The sequence below is a fragment of the Macaca fascicularis genome, chromosome 14 (assembly GCF_037993035.2).
Source record: "Macaca fascicularis isolate 582-1 chromosome 14, T2T-MFA8v1.1".
Lineage (NCBI taxonomy): Eukaryota > Metazoa > Chordata > Mammalia > Primates > Cercopithecidae > Macaca > Macaca fascicularis.
Window position 1 is genome coordinate 116,985,001 of NC_088388.1, and position 22,353 is coordinate 117,007,353.

Sequence of the window (22,353 nt, forward strand, 5' to 3'; positions counted from 1 at the left end):
TCACCTAACCTCTCTGTACCTCAGTTCCCTCATTTGTGAAATAGATGTAGGGATGACACCTTCTGCATGGGGTTGCTGGAAGCAGAAATGAGTACTTAGAACAGTGTCTGGCATGTAGAAAGTTCTCAACTGGCCAGGAGCAGTGGCTTATGCCTGTAATCCTAACACTTTGGGAGGCCAAGGCAGGCGGATTACTTGAGGTCAGGAGTTCGAGACCAGCCTGGCCAACATGGCAAAACCCCGTCTCTACTAAAAATACAAAAGTTAGCCAGGCATGATAATACGTGCCTATAGTCCCAGCTACTAGGGAGGCTGAGGCAGGAGAATCACTTAAACCTGGGAGGCGGAGGTTGCAGTGAGCTGAGATCGTGCCACTGCACTTCAGCCTGGGCAACAGAGTGAGACTGTCTCAAAAAGAGAAAAAAAGAAAGTTCTCAATAAAGCTTAGCTGTCACCTAGTTGTCTCAACATGGCAGAAAGCAAAAGGCACCAGGTGCTGTTCCCAGGGGTCCATTCCCAGGCTGTGCCACAGCAGGGGGAGGGGTCCAGGCCAGCAAGAAGTATGGTGAGGACGGAGTCCCTCTCCCCAGGCCCCCTACCCCTTCCTCCCTGAGCTCTCTGTGACCAGCGGTATTAAGAGAAGAACAGAGTCCATGGAAGGGGCAGAGCAGGCAGTGGGTTTGGCTTCAAGCCAGGTCTGGGCAGAGTTTGGTGGGATGGAGCAGAAGACAGCAGGAAGGAGAGATGGTCAGATGGGAAGACACCTCCTGGGAGCCGTTCCACCCTGACTGCCCTGAGCTGGACATGCTCCGACTTCAGTGTGTCCCTCCTCCACCGCAGTGCCCAGGACTTCAGGCACGCACATCCAGCTTAGCATGTTTTGTTTTTAGTAAACTCACTGTGGGCTGGGTGCAGTGGCTTAACCCTGTAATCCCAGCACTTTGGGAGGCCGAGACGGGCAGATCACTGGGTCAGGAGATTGAGACTATCCTGGCTAACACGATGAAACCCTGTCTCTACTAAAAAATACAAAAAACTAGCCAGGCGAGGTGGCGGGCTCCTATAGCCCCAGCTACTCGGGAGGCTGAGGCAGGAGAATGGCATGAACCCAGGAGGCAGAGCTTGCAGTGAGCTGAGATCCAGCCACTGCACTCCAGCCTGGAGGACAGAGCAAGACTCCGTCTCAAAAAAAAAAAAAAAAAAAAAAAACACAACTCACTGTGACTCTGAAGGAACACTGTTGTCTTTTCTAGGTGCTTGTAAACCATATATTGACAAATATGTTCTCCATCCATCGATAGTAAGACTGGTTATTAAAAACAGAACGTAGTCAAGCTCCACACTTCTGGCCCCTCACAAGATCACCAAAACCCTCACAGCCTCTGGCCACAAGGCAGGCAGACAACCCTGGAGCTCTTCATCAACAAACCAGTTCTGGGGTCCTCCCCTGGTCCACAGCCCCAGTGTTGCTACCTGTACATCCCCTCCCTACCTCCAACTTCCACTCCCTCTTTCCAGAGTAAGTTCTGCCCTTTCCAGAGGAATTCCCTCTTCTCAGCAGAGCAGAATGCTTCAGCAAACAGGAGCAGAGCAGAGCATTTCTCCCTTCTCTGGATCTCGTGGTTACCATCACCCTCTCTGTTCCAATGGGAAGCCATCTCGTCACATCTATCTTGCTCAGGACACAACTTTCAAATGCCTTTTCCCTGCTCTAGTTTTGCAACGTTCACCACATGCTGCTCTGGAGCCTGTCTGATACTGTTCCAAAAACTCTAGGCTTGAGGGTTGTACCCTCCGTACCTCCCTATCCTCCCTCCCCTTCCCCTTATAGATGTCTATTTTTATACCTGAACTTTTCCTAGGGCTCCCTGGGAGGCCATAGCTGCCATTTCAAACTTTTAAAAAATCACCCCCTACTGAAGTTTCAGAATTTCCTAACAGAAGAATTTCACTCCCATCTCCCTAGAAGGGTCTTCCCATTTTAGAGTCTCTGTACATGAAATCTTATATTTTCTCTGATTTTTTCAAAGGCTCCCTGAGTCCTTTGGTAAGGCTCTCAGTTGGGTGGTACAAATGGAAAGAGAGGCTAATGGGACGGGAAGGAAGACAGTGGGATGAGGAAGAGTAGGTGGCTGGCGTTTGTGTATTCAATGAATTGAACGTATTCAATAAATACACATTGGGAGGATGGGGAAGAAAGAAAGCGAGGAGGGGGACTGAGAGATGGGGTGGGGGTGGCAGGGATAGAACAGAGAGCGGTAGGAATGGGAATGGGGGGAATGAGGAGGCAGGTGGAAGGCTGAAAGCTGATGGGGGTAGATGAGAGGGTGGTGGGCTGCTGGGAGGACAGGAGTGTGCTCCAGGTCAACTCACTTCTTCTCCCGAGTCTTCTTCAGGATGAAGACGATGAGTTTCTTGATCAGCAGGATGAGAATGAGGAGCCCGATGACCCCGCCCACGACAGCCAGAATTATGAGTGTCACTGTGTTGTCCACTTCTTCCACTGTGTGGCCCGAGTAGGGAGGAAAGGGAAGGCACAAAGGGAGCAAGGGTTACCTGGAGTCGAGCACCGTGGCAGTACAAGGGCCATGTAGACTCCACCCCCTGGCATCTGGGGCACATCCACTCCCAGACCCCCAGCCCTCCCCAGGCCTGCAGCAGGAAGCTGGAGAGGCAGAGCATGGCATCCATCAGGCTAGGGCACACATAAGGGGCCCTCTCCCCCACCCCTCACATGCCCTCCCGTAGATGTGCTCACACAAGTTCGGGAACAAATCAGAATTGGAGCCCATAACACTCAAGTTTGAGTGGTGACTTGATCCCGAAATTACCAGAAGAAAATTCCATTGCCTCTTTCTAGACCTCCTTTACTCACCCACAAAAAATTAAGAACCTCCCTATGATACCTCTTAGATGGTGAGAAGCGTTTGGAGTCAGATAGTCTGAATTTCAAGTACGGGATTTAACTGTCACTAACTAGCTGGCAATGTTGGGCAGGTAATTGAACCCCCCTAGCCTCGTTTTCTTCATCTGAAAACTGAACTCCTGACTGATTCCCGAACCTGCTCCACCCAGTCTTCCTCCTCTCCACCAAAGAGACCAGACCAGACCAAACCAGACCAAACGAGACCAGATAAGACTAGACCAAAGGACACAAGACCAGACCAGACAAGACCAAACGAGAGCAAACCAGACCAGACGAGACCAGATCAGACTAGACCAAACCAGACCAGACCAAACCAGACCAAACCAGACCAGACCGGACCAAACCGGACCAAACCGGACCAGACCGGATCAAACCGGATGAGACTGGACCAAACCGGACCACACCGGATCAGACTGGACCAAACCGGATCAGACCAACCGGATCAGACCGGACCAAACCAGACAGAACCGGATCAAACCGGATCAAACCGGATCAGACCAGATCGAACTGGATAGAACCGGATCAGACTGGACCAGACCGGATCAGACCGGATCGAATCCGGTCTGATCCGGTTTGATCCGGTTCCATCCAGTCTTTTCTGGTTTGTTCCGGCTCCATCTGGTTTGAACCGGTCTGATCCGGTCTGATCCGGTCTGATCCGGTTTCATCCGGCTTCATCCGGTTAGATCCGGTCTGATCCGGGCCCATCCATTTTGATCCGGTTCCATCCGGTTTTATCCGGTTTGAACTGGTTATATCCAGTTTGATCCGGTCCCATCTGGTTTGATCCGGTTTGATCCGGTTCCATCCGATCTTAACCGGTTTGTTCCAGTTCCATCCAGTTTGATCCGGTTCCATCCGGTCTGATCCGGATCCGGTTCGATCAGGTTCCATCCGGTTCGATCCAGTTTGGTCTGGTTCAATCCGGTTCGAAACGGTCTGATCCGGTCTGATCCAGTTCCATCCGGTTCGATCCGGTTGCATCCGGTCTGATCCGGTTTGATCTGGTTCCATCCGGTCCGATCCGGTTCTATCTGGTTCGATCCAGTCTGATCCGGTGTGATCCGGTCTGATCCGGTTCTATCCGATCTGATCCGGTTTGATCTGGTTCGATTCGGTTTGATCTGGTCTGATCCGGTTCTATCCGGTTCGATGAGGTCTGATCCGGGTTGATCCATTCTGATCCGGTCTGATCCAGTCTGATTCGGGTTGATCCATTCTGATCCGGTCTGATCCGGTCTGATCAGGTCCGATCCGGTGGTCCAGTCTGATCCGGTCAGATCCGGTCTAGTGCAGTTTGATCCGGTGTGTTCGATTTCGTCTTTTCTGGTCCGGTTTTGTCTAGTCTTATCTGCTCTCGTCTGGTCTGGTCCGTTCTAGTCTGATATGGTCTAGTCCAGTCTCATATGGTCCGGTTTAGTCTGGTCTGGTCTGGTCAGGTTTGATCCGGTCTGACCCTGTGTGATCCGGTCTGATCCGGTTTGATCCGGATCTATCCTGGATCAAACCGGTTCAAACCGGATCAAACCGGATCAAACCGGTTCAAACTGGATCAAACTGGATGGAAACGGAAACCGGATCAAACCGGTTCAAACCGGATCAAACCGGATGGAACTGGATCACACCGGTTCAAACCGGATCTAACCGGATCAAACCGGATAAAACCGGATCAAAGAGGTTCAAACCGGATCAAACCGGATGGAACCAGTTCAAACTGGATGAAACTGGTTCAAACCGGATCAAACCGGATGGAACCGCTTTAGGCTGGATGGAACCGGCTCAAACCGGATGGGACCGATTCAAACTATATCTAACCGGTTGAAACCGGATCAAACCGGATGGAATGGGTTCAATCCGGATGGAACCGGATCAAACCGGTTCAAACAGGATGGAACCGGTTCAAACCGGTTAGAAACAGATCAAACCGGTTCGAACCGGATCAAACCGGATCAAACCGGATCGAACCGGATCAAACCGGTTCAAACCGGATCAAACCGGATGGAACAGGTTCAAACCGGATGAAACCGGTTCAAACCAGATCGATCCGGATCAAACCGGTTCAAACCGGATCAAACCGGATGGAACCGGATCAAACCGGATGAAACTGGTTCAAACCGGTTCAAACCGGATCGATCCGGATCAAACCGGTTCAAACCGGATCAAACCGGATGGAAATGGTTCAAACCAGATCAAACCGGATGGAAACGGCTCAAACCGGGTGAAACCGGTTCAAACCGGTTGGAACCAGATCAAACCGGTTGGAACCAGATCAAACAGGTTCGAACCGGATGGAACCGGCTCAGACCGGATCGAACCGGATCAAACCGGTTCAAACCGGATCAAACCGGATGTAACCGGTTCAAACCGGATCGATCCGGATCAAACCGGTTGAAACCGGATCAAATCGGATGGAACCGGATCAAACCGGAAAAAACTGGTTCAAACCGGATCAAACCGGATGGAACCGGTTCAAACCGGGTGAAACCGGATCAAACCGGTTCAAACCGGATGGAACCGGTAAAAACCGGATGAAACTGGTTCAAACCGGATCGATACGGATCAAACCGGATCAAACCGGATGGAACCGGTTCAAGCTGGATGGAACCGGCTCAAACCGGATGGGACCGGTTCAAACTATATCTAACCGGTTGAAACCGGATCAAACCGGATGGAACGGGTTCAATCCGGATAGAACCGGATCGAACCGGTTCATACCGGATGGAACCGGTTCGAACCGGATCGATCTGAATCAAACCGGTTCAAACCGGATCAAACCGGATGGATCCGGATCAAACCGGATGGAACCGGTTCAAACCGGGTGAAACCGGTTCAAACCGGTTGGAACCAGATCAAACCGGTTCGAACCGGATCAAACCGGATGGAACAGGCTCAGACTGGAACGAACCGGATCAAACCGGTTCAAACCGGATGAAACCGGATGGAACCGGTACAAACCGGATCGATCCGGATCAAACCGGTTGAAACCGGATCAAACCGGATGGAACCGGATCAAACCGGATGAAACTGGTTCAAACCGGATCAAACCGGATGGAACCGGTTCAAACCAGGTGAAACCGGTTCAAACCGGTTGGAACCAGATCAAACCGGTTCGAACCGGATCAAACCGGATGGAACAGACTCAGACCAGATCGAACCGGATCAAACCGGTTCAAACCAGATCAAACCGGATGGAACCGGATCAAACCGGATGAAACTGGTTCAAACCGCATCAAACCGGATGGAGCCGGTTCAAACCGGGTGAAACCGGTTCAAACCGGTTGGAACCAGATCAAACCGGTTCGAACCGGATCAAACCGGATGGAACAGACTCAGACCAGATCGAACCGGATCAAACCGGTTCAAACCGGATGAAACCGGATGGAACCGGATCAAACCGGATGAAACTGGTTCAAACCGCATCAAACCGGATGGAACCGGTTCAAACCGGGTGAAACCGGTTCAAACCGGTTGGAACCAGATCAAACCGGCTTCAACCGGATCAAACCGGATCGAACCGCATCAAACCGGTTCAAACCGGATCAAACCATATGGAACCGGTTCAAACCGGATCGATCCGGATCTAAGCGGTTGAAACCGGATCAAACCGGATGGAACCGGATCAAACTGGATGAAACTGGTTCAAACCGGATCAAACCGGATGGAACCGGTTCAAACCGGGTGAAACCGGTTCAAACCGGTTGGAAACAGATCAAACCGGTTCGAACCGTATCAAACCGGATCGAACCGGATCAAACCGGTTCAAACCGTATCAAACCGGATGGAACAGGTTCAAACCGGATGAAACCGGTTCAAACCGGATGGAACCGGATCGAACCGGATGAAACTGGTTCAAACCGGATCAAACCGGATGGAACCGGTTCAAACCGGTACAAACCGGATCAAACCGGATGGAACCGGTTCAAACCGGATCGATCCGGATCAAACCGGTTGAAACCGGATCGATCCGGATCAAACCGGTTGAAACCGGATCAAACCGGATGGAACCGGATCAAACCGGATGAAACTGGTTCAAACCGGACCAAAACGGATGGAACCGGTTCAAACCAGGTGAAACCGGTTCAAACCGGATCAAACCGGATCAAACCATATGGAACCGGTTCAAACCGGATGAAACCGGTTCAAACCGGATCGATCAGGATCGAACCGGTTGAAACCGGATCAAACCGGATGGAACTGGTTCAAACCGGATGAAACCGGTTCAAACCGAATCAAACCGGATGGAACCGGATCAAACCGGATCAAACCGGATGGAACCGGTTCAAACCGGGTGAAACCGGTTCAAACCGGTTGGAACCAGATCAAACCGGTTCGAACCGGATCAAACCGGATGGAACCGGTTCGAACCGGAACAAACCGGATGGAACCGCTTCAAGCCGGATCAAACCGGATGGAACCGCTTCAAGCCGGATGGAACCGGTTCAAACCGGATGAAACTGGTTCAAACCGGATCGATCCGGATCAAACCGGTTGATACCGGATCAAACCGGTTCGAACCGGATCAAACCGGATGGAACCGGTTCGAACCGGAACAAACCGGATGGAACCGGTTCAAACCGGATCAAACCGGATGGAACCGCTTCAAGCCGGATGGAACCGGTTCAAACCGGATGAAACTGGTTCAAACCGGATCGATCCGGATCAAACCGGTTGATACCGGATCAAACCGGATGGAACCGGCTCAGACCGGATCGAACCGGATCAAACCGGTTCAAACCGGATCAAACCGGATGTAACCGGTTCAAACCGGATCGATCCGGATCAAACCGGTTGAAACCGGATCAAACCGGATGGAACCGGATCAAACCGGAAAAAACTGGTTCAAACCGGATCAAACCGGATGGAACCGGTTCAAACCGGATGGAACCGGTTCAAACCGGATGAAACTGGTTCAAACCGGATCGAAACTGATGGAACCGGTTCAAACGGGGTGAAACCGGTTCAAATCGCTTGGAACCAGATCAAACCGGTTCGAACGGGATCAAACCGGATGGAACCGGCTCAGACCGGATCGAACCGGATCAAGCCGGATCTAACCGGATGGAACCGGTTCAAACCGGGTGAAACCAGTTCAAATCGCTTGGAACCAGATCAAACCGGTTCGAACCGGATCAAACCGGATGGAACCGGCTCAGACCGGATCGAACCGGATCAAGCCGGATCTAACCGGATGGAACCGGTTCAAACCGGATGAAACCGGTTCAAACCGGATCGATCGGGATCAAACCGGTTCAAACCGGATGAAACCGGTTCAAACCGAATCAAACCGGATGGAACTGGTTCAAACCGGATGAAGCTGGTTCAAACCAGATCAAACCGGATGGAAACGGTTCAAACCGGGTGAAACCGGTTCAAACCGGTTGGAACCAGATCAAACTGGTTCGAACCGGATCCAACCGGATGGAACCGGCTCAGACCGGATCGAACCGGATCAAACCGATTCAAACCGGATCAAACCGGATGGAACAGGTTCAAACCGGATGAAACTGGTTCAAACCGGATCGATCCGGATCAAACCGGTTCAAACCGGATGAAACTGGTTCAAACCGGATCAAACCGGATGGAACCGGTTCAAGCCGGATGGAACCGGCTCAAACCGGATTGATCCGGATCAAACCGGTTCAAACCGGATCAAACCGGATGGAACCGGTTCAAGCCGGGTGAAACTGGTTCAAACCGGTTGGAACCGGATCAAACCGGTTCAAACCGGATGAAACCGGATGGAACCGGCTCAAACCGGATGAAACCGGATCAAACCGGATGGAACCGGATCAAACCGGATGAAACTGGTTCAAACCGGATGAAACCGGATGGAACCGGTTCAAGCCGGATGGAACTGGTTCAAACCGGATCAAACCGGATAAAAACGGATCAAGTCGGATGGAACCGGTTCAAACCGGATGGAACAGGATCAGTCCGGTTCAAACCGGTTCAAACCGGATCAAACCGGATGGAACCGGATCAAACCGGGTGTTCAAACCGGATCAGACCGGATGGACCCGGATCAAACCGGATGAAACTGGATCATACCGGATGGAACCGGTTCAAACCGGGTGAAACCGGTTCAAACCGGATGGAACCGGATCAAACCGGGTGTTCAAACCGGATCAGACCGGATGGACCCGGATCAAACCGGATGAAACTGGATCATACCGGATGGAACCGGTTCAAACCGGGTGAAACCGGTTCAAACCCGTTGGAACCAGATCAAACCGGTTCGAACCGGATCAAACCGGATGAAACCGGCTCAGACCGGATCGAACCGGATCAAACCGGTTCAAACCGGATCAAACCGGATGGAACCGGCTAAGAGCGGATCGAACCAGATCGAACCGGATCGAACCAGATCAAACCGGATGAAACCGGTTCAAACCGGATCGATCCGGATCAAACTGGTTGATGCCGGATCAAACCGGATGGAACTGGTTCAAAGCGGATGAAACTGGTTCAAACCGGATCAAACCGGATGGAACCGGTTCAAACCGGGTGAAACCGGTTCAAATCGGGTGGAACCAGATCAAACCGGTTCGAACCGGATCAAACCGGATGGAACCGGTTCAAACCGGGTGAAACCGGTTCAAATCGGGTGGAACCAGATCAAACCGGTTCGAACCGGATCAAACCGGATGGAACCGGCTCAGACCGGATCGAACCGGATCAAACCGGTTCAAACCGGATGGAACCGGTTCAAACCGGGTGAAACTGGTTCAAACCGGATCGATCCGGATCAAACCGGTTCAAACCGGATCAAACCGGATGGAACCGGCTCAAACCGGATGAAACTTGTTCAAAACGGTTGGAACCAGATCACACCCGTTCAAACCGGATCAAACCGGTTGAAAGTGTTTCACACTGGATCGATCCGGATCAAACCGGTACAAACCGGATTAAACTGGTTCAAACCGGTTGGAACCAGATCAAACCGGTTCAAACCGGATCAAACCGGATGAAACTGCTTCAAACCAGATCGATCCGGATCAAACCGGTTCAAACCGGATGAAACCGGTTGAAACCGGTTGGAACCAGATCAAACCGGTTCAAACCGGATCAAACCGGATGGAACCGGCTCAGACCGGATGGGACCAGATCAAACCATATCAAATCGGTTGTAACCGGATCAAACCGAATTGAACTGGTTCAAACCGGATCATACCAGATGGAACCGGCTCACACCGGATCGAACCGGATCAAACTGGTTCAAACCGGATCAAACCGGATGGAACCGGATGGAACCGGATGTAACCGGATCAAACCGGTTTAAACCGGACGGAACCGGCTCAAACCGGATGGGACCAGTTCAAAGTCGATGTAACCGGTTGAAACCGGATCAAACCAGATGGAACCTATTCAATCCGGATGGAACCGGATTAAACCAGTTCAAACCGGATGGAATCGAATCACACCGGATCAAAGCGGATCAAACCGGATTGAACCGGTTCAAACCGGATGAAACCGGACGGAACTGGCTCAAACCGGATGAAACTGGTTCAAACCGGATCAAACCGGATGGAACCGGATGAAACCATATCAAACCCTTTCAAACCGGATCAAACCGGATGGAACTGGTTCAAACCGGATCGAACCGGATAAAACGGGATCCAACCGGTTCTAACCGGATCAAACCGGATGGGACCGGATCAAACCGGTTCAAACCGGATCAAACCGGATAGAACCGGTTCAAACCGGATCAAACCGGATCAAACCGGTTCAAACCGGATCAAACCGATGGAACCGGTTCAAACCGGATCAAACCGGATCAAACGGGTTCCAACCGGATGAAACCGGAAGGAACCGGTTGAAACCGGATGAAACTGGTTCAAACCCGATGAAACTGGTTCAAACCGAATGGAACCAGATCAAACCGGTTCAAACTGGTTCAAACCGGATCAAACCGGATGGAACCGGCTCAGACCGGATGGGACCGGATCAAACCGGATGGAACCGGCTCAAACCGGATCAAACCGGATGGAACTGGTTCAAACTGAATCAAACCGGATGGAACCGGTCAAACCGGATCAAACCGGTTCAACCCGGATCAAACTGGATGGAACCGGTTCAAACCGGATCATACCGGATGGAACTGGTTCAAACTGAATCAAACCGGATGGAACCGGTCAAACCGGATCAAACCGGTTCAACCCGGATCAAACCGGTTCAAACCGGATCAAACCGGATGGAACTGGTTCAAACCGGATCAAACCGGATGGAACTGGTTCAAACCGGATGGAACCGGTTCAAACCGGATCAAACCGGATGGATCCGGATAGAACCGGCTCAGACCGGATCAAACCGGATCAGACCAGATCGGACCGGATCAACCCGGATGGAACCTGATGGAGCCGGATCAAACCGGATGGAACCGGATCGAACGGGATAAGACTGGATGGAACCGGATCAGACCGGATAGAACCGGATCGAACCGGATCGGAGACTGGATGGAACCGGATCAGACCGGATAGAACCGGATCGAACCGGATCGGAGCGGATGGAACCGGATCAAACCGGGTCAGACCGGATGGAACCGGATGAAACCGGCTGAAACCGGCTCGAACCGGATCAAACCGGATCAGACCGGTTTGAACCGGATGAAACCGGATCAAACCGGATGAAACCGGATCGAACCAGATCAGACCGGATCAAACCGGACCAGACCAGACTAAACCGGACCACATCAGACTTGACCAAACCGGACCAGAGTAGACTAGACCATATCAGTCGAGACCGGACCAGACCAGACGACGCCAGATAAGACTAGACCAAACCGCACCAGAAAAGACAAAATCGGACCAGACTAGACCATATCAGACTAGACTAGACCATATCAGACTAGGCCGCACCAGACCAGACGAGACCAGATAAGACTAGACCAAACCGGACAGAAAAGACGAAATCGGACCAGACTGGATCAAACTGGACCAGACCGGATCAGACCAGATCAGACCGGATCAAACCGGATGGATCCGGATCAGACCAGATCAGATCAGACCAAACCGGATCAGACCGAACCAAACCGGATCAGACCGGACGAAACCCAATCAGACCGGACCAAACTGGACCGGACCGGACCGGATCAGACCGGATCAGACCGGATCGGACCGGACCAAACCGGACCAAACCGGACCAGACCAGACCAGACCGGGCCGAACCGGATCAGACCGGACCGAACCGGAACGAGCCGGATCAGACCGGACCAGACCAGACGAGACCAGATCAGACCAGTCCGAACCGGATCAGACCGGACCACACCGGATCAGACTGGACCGAACCGGACCGAACCGGATCTTGTAAATAGAGAGGAACATGCTGAATTCCTCCAAATAAATGAGTGACTGGATAACCAAATGATTTAATAAATGAGTGTAATCTAGGCTTCCTCCAGGGTGGTTCTTTCTGTGTAAAACAGTTCGATCTTGGAGTCACCTTGAAATGCTGAATACATAACAAGGCCAATCAACAGAGTTTGCTTCTGAATATTCATGCATAGATGATGCTCCCAGTCAATATGTTTGATTATTTTTCTGTTTACTGAGAACAACTTAATCCTCCCAATCGCTATAACCACAATCCTTGGAGTCTTCTTCAATGCCTTTTATTCAAACCCTTTATCCAATCTACCTGAGAATCCTGACGGCTCTAACTTTATAAAATTCCAGAATCTGATGGCTCACAATCCCCCTGGCCCTGGCCCAAGCCACCTCTTCCGTGGATGTCTGCAATAGCTTCCTAACTGATCTCCTCCCTCTATCATCTATTCTTGGCATAGGGGCCTGAGTGAACCTGTTCAGGCCTTAACTCCTCTGCTCCCAGTGGCTCCCACCTCACTCACCCTTCCAGTAAGGTGGTTACACAATCTGGCTTCACCTGACTGATCTCTCACTCCTTGCCCTGCTCCAGCACTAGCCTGCTGTGATTCTTCACACATCTGCCTCAAGGCCTTTGCACTCACTGCTCCCTCCCTGTCTTCCCAAAGACGCCCTCATGGCTCTTCTCTCACTTTCTTCAAAAATCCCGACTCTATCGTTGTACTGTGAATTCCTCAAGGAAGAATGTGATGTATCACTCACAGCACTTTTTAGTCCAATGCATGACATTCAATCAATTTTTGCTAATGGAATACCCAATGGTATTAATAATCAGTATATATGGAGAAAACCTTACTAGCCACAAAACACTCACATGTAGCTTCTCTAACCACAACTCCAGGAAAATGCAGTCATATTCCCATTTTACAGATGAGGAAAACGAGGCTTAGAGAGGCTAAGAGTATTTCATAAGTTATTTGGTAGCAGAATTAAGTGTTCAAGCTGAGCTCTTCTAGCTTTTAGATGTAACTCCAGCAACTCTGGAAAGTGTAAAGCAAAAGAAAACACCAACACAGTCCATTTTGCCATTTCACTGTAATGCTGAGTTGGGTGCCCCCCAAGTCCTTCCCACTCCACTGCCCTGTACCAGCCCCTACTGCATACGTCTATCAACGACTTGGAGGAAGATGGTGGCGTGGTGCTGGAGATTATTCTCCTTGGGGTTCTTCACATGGCAGGTGTATTTGCCCGTGTCGCTGAACTCCAGGTCCCTCAGCACAATGGAAATGTTGTTCATCTTCTCCTTAGTAGAGCCTACCAGAGTGATGCGGTCATCGTCTTTCAACGTCACCTTGGGGTCAGACTTCTCATTCTTCACAGTCCCCTCTATGAGCTGGTGGAGGAAAGGCGTTGGAGAGAGAATGTGGCCAAGAAAGAATCAGGGTCCTCAAGGGTCATGACATCACACCAGCCCACTCCTTGAGTACCTTCCCTGTCCAGGACCAGGAAGAGCCTGCAGTCACACCCTGCTCCTTCCCCCCACAGTTTCCTCTTCCAGCGTCAATAGCTCTGCCTGTTTAACCTGAATTTTGCTTGTTTCAGGCTAAACCCATTTCCTTTTATTAAGGTCTCCCTGGAATGCAGCACAGCTCTTACCGCTCTCTTCATAAAAGCCTTTTATGTAATGACTCCTGCAAACACTGAACTCATTTCCCTCTGTCACCTCCCACCCAGCCTCTGCTGACACCATGCGCATCTGAATTCTGGCCCTCTATCAAGACCTGGATCAATCCCACAGCTCTGCCCGTCAGCACCCTCTGAGGTCAGCATTTAATTATAACCAGAGTTGGTCTCTTGTGGCTTCCCTGTGAAAGTCTCAGGTTGGATCCCCCACTAGATTGTAGAGTGAGTACTCAATAAATACCTGTTGATTGGTTCACTCCCACTCCCATCGCAGCCCCACCAATGATCCTGCAGCTCTCCCTCCTCTCTCCCTTCCTCTCTCCTTTCCCTGCCAGTCCAGCCTCATTTAGACTCTTCTCATTCCCTCTCTCCAAGCTTTCCAAGGCCTTTGTCTCTCCTGTTTGTTAGACTAAACTATTGATTTTTAGACAAGCAGTCCAAGCTCCGGGTATTTCTTAAGACCAGACGGAAGACTCTAGCCAAGAATTCCAACAGTCCCCGAATGCTGGCAACACGATCTATGCATCTCTCCCAGTTACATTCTTCCTGGCAGGCTCTGAAAAGAATACTGGGAGAAAGGGTGGCAAAAGGTTCTGGGGACCATCGCAGTGGTTCTCAGTCCGGAAGTGACCAGAGCCTGGGAGGGGAGGCATGGGTAAGGGAGGCTGGGCTGTACTGTCCTTCCTCCAAATACTTACAATCTTGAATGCGTCACTGCTGTTGTAGGTCCACCGGAAGTGGAGGTCCTCGAAGCCAAAGCAGCTGGAGAAGGTGCAGGGCAGCAGGATCTCCGTGCCGTTGACAGCGTAGATGTTGGTGGCCTTTCCCACAGACACCTCCAGCGACAGGGTTACGGGGAGCAGGAAGAGGCCTGTGTAAGGAGCACCGCCTCCTTAATAAAACCCCACCAAAACCTCAGCCTGGAGCTCTGGAAGGGGATGCTCGGACAGGGCGGAATGACTTGGCCAGCAGGGAGGTCTCTGTCACCCTCCGTCCCAACTTCGAGAGGATGGCTCTCTACTCCAATTAACACCGTCTGGGCTGCCCTCCATCATTCTCCATTTCTCCCCTGGAAAGGACTGAATTCTGGATCAGGGAGTAGCCCTTGTGGCGCTCTGGATGACCACCAGGGGTCACCCCAACCCAAGGAAACGAAGGCCTGGCCGCTGCCGCGAACCGCGCCCGCTCCGCCCCTCATCTGGGGACGCAGTGCCTGGAAGCGCTCCTGTCGCACCCACCCCAGGACGCGCAGGGTGGGCTCCCTTCTGTTTGCAGGGGAGTTCCCCTAGGACAGTGCGCACCTCCCGCCAGGTTTTCAGGACTGGCGGGCGGGGCGGGCGGGGCGGTCAAGGGTGGGGGAAGAGCCGGGTCCCGTAAGGTGAGGAAGAGAAACGCGGCCGCCGCAGTCCCGGGCTGCCGTCCAGCAGCCTCTCGTTCCCCCGTACTGGAGGCTCCTCCCTGGCCCCCAGGGGCTGAGAGGCAGAAGGACACGTTCGGGCTGGACCTCGCTGGGTCAGCCGAGTCCGACGCCCTCTGGCCGCCAAACGGGAGCCTGGGAACCGCAGGAAGACTGCCGGGCGGGGAGGAACACGGCGCGGGTGGGGACGAACGCGGGTCTTGGAGCTGGGCAGCCGCGGGGGCGCGCGGGCGCAGCCAGGGTGGGAAAGTCACAGGCAGAAGCCACCCTGGGGAGGGATTCCCGGCCAGCCCAAGTGCACGCGCGCGGGGGCGGGACGGGGAGGGCGCTGGACACGCGGTCCCCTCCTGAGCCCAGCAGCCCGGCCTCCCTGCCACACTCCGCCCCCTCGTCCCCGTGCGTCCCCGAGCGCCCCTAGGCTTCTTTCTCACGCTTCGAACCTCCTCCCCAGCACTCCGATGCGACCCCTCTCCGCTGGGACAAGGCCGCTCCGCTCACGGCCTCCAAACTCCCGCTCCGTGTCCTTGTAAGGGGGCCTGGTTCCCCGCCCCCTCCCCACCCCATGTCCTGCAGATGCCTCAAGGAAACCCCACTCGCCTCAAGGTCGGTGGGGGCGGGTGTCCGGAAGTGGATGCCTGCCTCTCCTCGTCCCTAGGGGAAACTGGCACCTTCCACCCGCACTCTCAGGAAGGCCCTGTGTTGTCTAACTTAATTCCCTGTTCTGCATCATAAACCTCTTGTTTTGCCCCCACCAGATGATAATGCGTCTTAGCAATGCTTTTCAAATGACAGAAAAGGATTTCCAAGGAGAGCTGGTAGCCCTGCCGGCTCAGCTTCTTCCTGTGCCCTTAACTTCTGATGACAAAGTGGAGTGCTCATAGCCCCAAGCCCTAAAATCACTCCCCGTGGTCCAGTAATCCCACCGGGATCCAGCCACTGCCGGTGACAGTAGTAATAACTGATATTAACTGAGCATCTACTATGTGCCAGGCACATTTCATCCTCACCTGTCCTATGAGTCACCTACTATTATAGGTCCACATTGTAGGTGAGACAACTGAGCCTGGAGAGGTTAGGTAACTTGCCTGCGAGATCCGGATCTGCCCACCAGGGCTCTGATTAGTGCTGGGAAGTTATTTCAATTAGCCTTCATTTTTGGTCAGCTTCTAGGATTCATGGCCAGCCAGAATTTGTTCTAGAGCCATGGTTTTCAAACTTGAGAGTCATCAGAATCCCCTACAGAACAGCTACAGCTGGCTCCACCCAGCCCCTGGAGTTCTGATCCAGAAGGTCTGGAGTGGAACCTGAGCTTTTACATTTCTAAAAAGTTCCTAGGAGATGCTGTGAGCAGGGACCACACTCCGAGAACCACGGTGCCAGAGGATTTGTGGATACTAACTCCAACTTTTATTAGAATGCTCAAAGGCATGTATAATGTTCCCATTTTATATATGATGAAATTGAGGCTCAGACAGGTTAAGTTGACTTGCCCAGGGCCACACAGTAAATGGTGAATTTGAGACTGAGCAGTTACTATAGGATAGGAGAGGTATTTTATATACACTGTCTCATCATAATCCTTTAGGTTACTATTATTAACCTTCATCATAATCCTATAAGTTACATTTTCCTTCTCAATAAACAAATGAGGAAACAGGCTTAAAGAGATTACCTTGCTCATGGCCACACACCCAGTGAGTGGCATAAGCAGCATTCAGATATTAGCCCCCCTTTCACCACTCTGTGACCAACCGTGCTCTCCAAGAAAACACTGATCAGGGCTTAGCATTCCATAGAACTCCTGCCTTTCTGTTTATCTCTGCCCTCCTCCGCCCCATCTCCCCCAGAGGTCTAAGGACAGAAGCCAGACACAAGATCCCACTCTCCAGTCTGCAGCCAGCACTAGAACCTTCTGGTGGGAGACACCGACTCTGCTTCTCACCCTCCGTAGCCCCCACAAACAGGAAGTGAATGCAGAGCAGTGGACAGGGAAGCTGTCAGACAACGCAGCTTCCTGATAGCTAATGGCCTCCCTCAGGGCACCAAGGAGTGTGGCTGCTCCTCATCAGCATACCGGTCCAGGAATCAGGGTCCCGGAGGAGATGGGGCAACTCAAATCAGTGCCCAAATCTCCCCACCTCAACCCCAGCCAGAAAGAGATATTCAAGAGCACAACAGATGCATGCGAAAAGGGAAATCTTGTTGGTTGCTTTAAATAGAAGCAAAAATGAGCAAAAGACGGGTCTAGAAGAGAGGAGTACACTATTTCTTTAAGGTCTGGCTCATGACACAGTACACATTTCTGCCTGATTTGTGTGCGTCTATGTGGATGACTTAACTCCAATACACTCAGGACTCTGCAAGTGAAGCATTGCTACTTCCTCAGTAGCTGGAAGGGGAAAATGAAAACCGACAGAAATGGTTTCACAGAGTCCAGAGCCCTGTCCAAGTGAAAGCATCAGAGAGGGGGAGCAAGCCTGGCTTCTTCAGCGCACGGCCCTCCCAGCTGGGAGTCATGCAGTCCGGCCAGTTATGTCTGGGAGGGTCATGCACGAGAAAGCTGAGGGGCCTGCCTCCCACTGAACTCAGTGTCTCCTACGAGGTTGCTCTGGGGGAGAGGGAGGAACCAGGGGCAGGTGTTGGTCCACAAAGGCCCCCCGAGGGCTGCTTCAGGATGACCAACCCTGGAGAGGACTGGTGAGCATGCGCAAGACAGGCCCCACTCTGCCAGCTGACCTTGAGAAAGTCAGAGGTGCCACATCCGGTGTGCGTATCCCCAAGCCAGGGCAGGGATGCCTCTTTCCTACTTCTCAAGGTTGGTGTGAAGCCAAAACAGGAGATTGTAAAACACAAGAGGGGCTTCCATGAGTGGGCACCCTGCAGATAGAGGAGGATGGTATTTGAAAGGGGAGCAGGGGACAAGGGTATCCCTCATCACAGGTAGCCAGGGCACCCCTAGCTTCCCTGAATAACCAGTGTCAGCCAAGAATGTCTCCAGGCCATTCCCACATTGATCTGTATTTTCACCCTGTACCACTTCTTGGCTTATTTCCATGTGGCCGTTTCCCTGGAGTAAAGAAAGCCTTGCTTTGCTCTTTTCTGAACTTAATTCTAGAATGTTAAAGTGCACATGTGTGTGTTTGAGAGTGGGGAGCCTCTTTCTGGCATTGTGGACTTGAGGAACAACTCTTCCCAGTCATGATCCCGTGGAATTCCATCCTGAACCCCAAAACCTTGCTTTTCCTCCCTAAAAGGCCCTATCCACTTAGCCACTCTCAGAGCAGCTATTTTCTTTGCCTTCTCTGAAGTCCTCGGCCCCCTGCCATCCTATCTGGGGTTTTGTCTGAGGACTGACTCAGGAACACTTTTGTTAAAGTGGAAAAGTATTCAGCACATGCAAATCACATTATTAAATATTCACACCAGCAGGAATCTTATGGCAGCTACCATTTATCCCAAGGCAAATGTGGAGGCAGGAAACATTCCACCACCTTTTCCCACATCCAGGGATCACTCACAACCACCCCAGGAAAGAGGGGCAGGCTGGTAGCCACTCTAAGTGTAGCTCTGAGGGCTTGCTGGCACGGCGAGTGGACACACGGCTGACTTTGATAGGGAGGCTGATACACTCTGGCCCAGGGAGAGTTAGAAAGGCTCAAAGTTAGAGCTGGGTGCAGAAAGTGGGCCGAGGCCAGCAGGACAGGACCCCTCCTGGGGTGCAGGCCCTGGGGGCTTTGGGAGGCAGGGCTGGGCCAGGCAAGGCCCCTGGGCCCAGAGACAAAGGAAAGATTTCAGTTCCCTCTCCCTAGGCAACCTGCCTGCTTCCTGCCCACCCCCAGGAGCTTTGCTGGGATGAAAGCATGCCCCTGAGACAGCAGCGGATGCTCAATGAAACCAGCTTTGCAAACAAGTCCCAGCAGCATGCCTGTCCCTCCTCTTACAGGCCAGAGAGCAGGTTGTGCTGGCATGGCCCACCCCTGGCTTATGCAAAGATTCCTATACCTCCTTGAGGACTGGCAGCAGGGCAAGATGGTCTGCTGTGCCCAGTCTCCCTCTCATGCTGATCCCACCAGAAGGGAGCCAGTCAAAAGAGCTTTGGGACTCCAGCCTTCTCTCCCAGGTGCCCCCACAGGCTTGCACCTCCAGCAGGTTCAGAAGGAGAATTAAGCGTGTTTTCCAGGTTCAAACCCAGGATTCCAGATTCAAACTCCCTCCACTTCTCCCCTTTCCTCTCTTCTTCTCCACAGTCTCCTTGCTTCTTCTTTCCTTTTTCTCCCTCTGAGTGGGACTGTGCACCCTCTCCTTAATTGCATTCTCATTAAACAAGCCGTTAATAAGCACACACCAGGGGAAATAGGGTTGTGCAACAGAGCACCCTCACAAGTGATAATTAAACACAGATCACAGCAATTAAGTAAATGGGGGAACAAGGAAGGAGTGGGCAGGACAGAGAGATTACCAGTTACATGCTTAGGAAGAGATAGGAAAGCACATAAACCTCAATTGCAATAATACAGCCTTGGAAACTGCTTCTCAGTTTAAGAAAAGGGCATTTTGTTAGGTTATCAGAAATCACTTTGGTCTCAGTCTGTGAGACTGGGTTTGATATGGGAAGAGGGGAAGAGGACTCCTGGAAGTTCACTGCTCTGTACCCAGTCTCCAAAGCTATGAAAATAGCAGCTCTAGGCCCCCCAAGTCTTTATCCTTCCACGCCCATGCCCCAGAGCCTCACTTATTCTTCAGCCCTAAGCACAATCCCTATTAACCTTCCCCCTCACCAGACTTGAGTTAACTGGGAAGCAGCGTGGTGTGACAGAGCCCAAGAAACTCAGATTCTGTCCCACTTGGCCATCAATTGGCCATGCGCCCCTAGACAAGTCACCATCCCTCTCTGGACCATGACTTCCTCATCCCTAGGAGAATTCTGTGCTTTGCTTCCCAAAGTCCCTGCCAGCTCTGATGCTCCCAGGGAACACTTCCAGTTGGCTGTCCAGTCATCTCTGTGTCTCCCCTACTGGACTGACAGCAAGGATGTCATCAATGCCCCTGTGAGGGCTCAGTCAGTGTTGCCTGGTCAAGGGCCAAAGGGACCTTGGTTGGAGTCCCTCTGCAGACCAGAGGGGCAGGGGACAGAGCAGATGAGGCCAGTCCTGGTGCCGGCAGGTCTCCCACCTACAAGTCACTCTGCTGTCTCCTGGGCTCCCAAAGCGTAGCTCAGAAATTCATCTAAACCTCCATCAACAGGCCTTAGCCCCTACCTGGTCTATACACCTGAACAGTCCTTGGAGAAGGTGGGGCTTCCACCTGGAGAAATGTACGGAGACTATGCCCACAATCCCCCTTACACACATGCGCGTGCGCGCACACACACACATACATCATTTTCAGAGCCCTCTCGGTTGTCCACAGAGGCCTGGTTCTATGAGTATTCTAACAAACCAGGGACTGGCATCCCCCACCCAGGAACAGAAGCCAGAGGTGTGAAGTGGGGTCGTTTAATGACTGACTGAGTTTGAATTCCTCAGTGACCCTTTACCCCTGCCATTGCCACCATGGGGACCTGGGCTGATCTGAGATTCGATGGGGGGAAGAAGCATGGAATGACGTTGTGCCCACCCTGTGAAAAGGAGCCTCAGGCCTCACTGACGCCCACTTCATTAAGGTCACTGTGAAACCAGCATGACATCTGTGCCAAAGGTACAGGAGAAAACACGGGTGTCTTCCACCTCGCTGTACGGAGGTAAATAAACATCCCAAGTACAAGAAATACTCTCTCCCCTCTTCACCACCAGCCACCAACCTGATAGATCTGCACACAGTTTACATTCGCAGAAATAGTAGCCACTTCCCTTATAGGCTTCTATCTCCCTGTTTTCAGCACAAATACCTACATCGTGTGTCTTTCCCAATGCAGGGAGCTGCCGAAAGCCAAATCTGACCAATATAAACAGGAAGAGATGCCGTTGCCAGAGATGGAGTCGGTTTACATTAAAGTCTGGCTATGATTTATGAGGAGATTACATTCTGGACTAATAAATATCAGTCCCTAATCTCTTGGAGTTTGACACTCAAAACTCTCATGTGCATATTAATAGATATTAATAATGCTTCTTCCTCCGTGTCCTCTGGACAAGTCTCCTCTGTCTCCATATTCACTCCAAAAATGAAGAGCCGGGGGCAGGTCAAACAGGTCTTCCCTACGGAATCTCTTTGTAGGAAGACAGACAAGGCCCTTCCTAAAGGGTCTTGAATGATCCCGCAAGCCCCTCCAGCCCCTTCCAGCTTTGGGGTGCTGCTGTGGAGAAGGCAGTGGCTCCTGAGGGAGGTAGAGGGCAGAGGAGCAAAGCAGGAAAAGGGCCCAGGAAGAAGGGGACTCCCCCACCCCCAATTGGTGCATGCCTGGTGCCTGGGAAACAAGCAAACGGCTCTGAGCAGGGATGCAAACCATCATCCCAACAGTCACACGAGCAACCCACCTGGTACCCCCTGCACCCAAGGCACGGACCCTCTCCTCCAGCATCCTGAACCTCTGAACTCGGGAGACCCGCGCTGCAGCCCCAAGATCCAGCTCCAAAAACCTGGAGCCAAAGGTGCCAGAGACAGCAAAAAAACTCATCCTGAGACTGGCGGGCTGCTGGGGCAGAGAGGGACGCGCACGGTCCCCAGGGAGCACAGCCTATGAACCAGGCAGGAAGCCGGCGGCCACGGTCCGCATTCCGTGCCGCACTCCAAAGCCCACCCTATCCAAGGCATCTTCCTTCTCGAGTGTCCCCTTCTCTGGGGGTCGGGGGAGGCAAGAGAAGAGACCAAGCTGGGGCTGCCTTACCCAAAAGCCCAGTGCCCAGCCATCTCGCCGGGGCTTTGCCTCGGTCCCCAGCCCCGGGCATAGTCCTGTTCTCTCCGGAGGGCGCGGGGGGGGGCGGGGGGCGCGGGGATGGGATACTGGGCACAGCCGCGCTCTCCGCCCGAGGTCGGTGTTCCGCCACGAAGCTACCCCGGAGCTCTGC

General features: G+C 52.4%; 1 protein-coding gene across 1 annotated transcript in view; it reads right to left on the reverse strand.

Annotated features, from left to right (window-relative positions):
* The window catches only part of SCN4B (sodium voltage-gated channel beta subunit 4), a 27,915-nt gene extending 5,562 nt beyond the window's left edge, over positions 1–22,353 (reverse strand). The window contains exons 1-4 of the mRNA XM_045370964.3: positions 22,173–22,353; positions 14,628–14,800; positions 13,411–13,639; positions 2,374–2,503 (exon numbers count right to left, since the gene is read on the reverse strand). Coding sequence (XP_045226899.2) covers positions 2,374–2,503; positions 13,411–13,639; positions 14,628–14,800; positions 22,173–22,233 — 593 coding nt within the window. The 5' untranslated portion in view covers positions 22,234–22,353. The remainder of the gene's footprint in view (positions 1–2,373; positions 2,504–13,410; positions 13,640–14,627; positions 14,801–22,172) is intronic.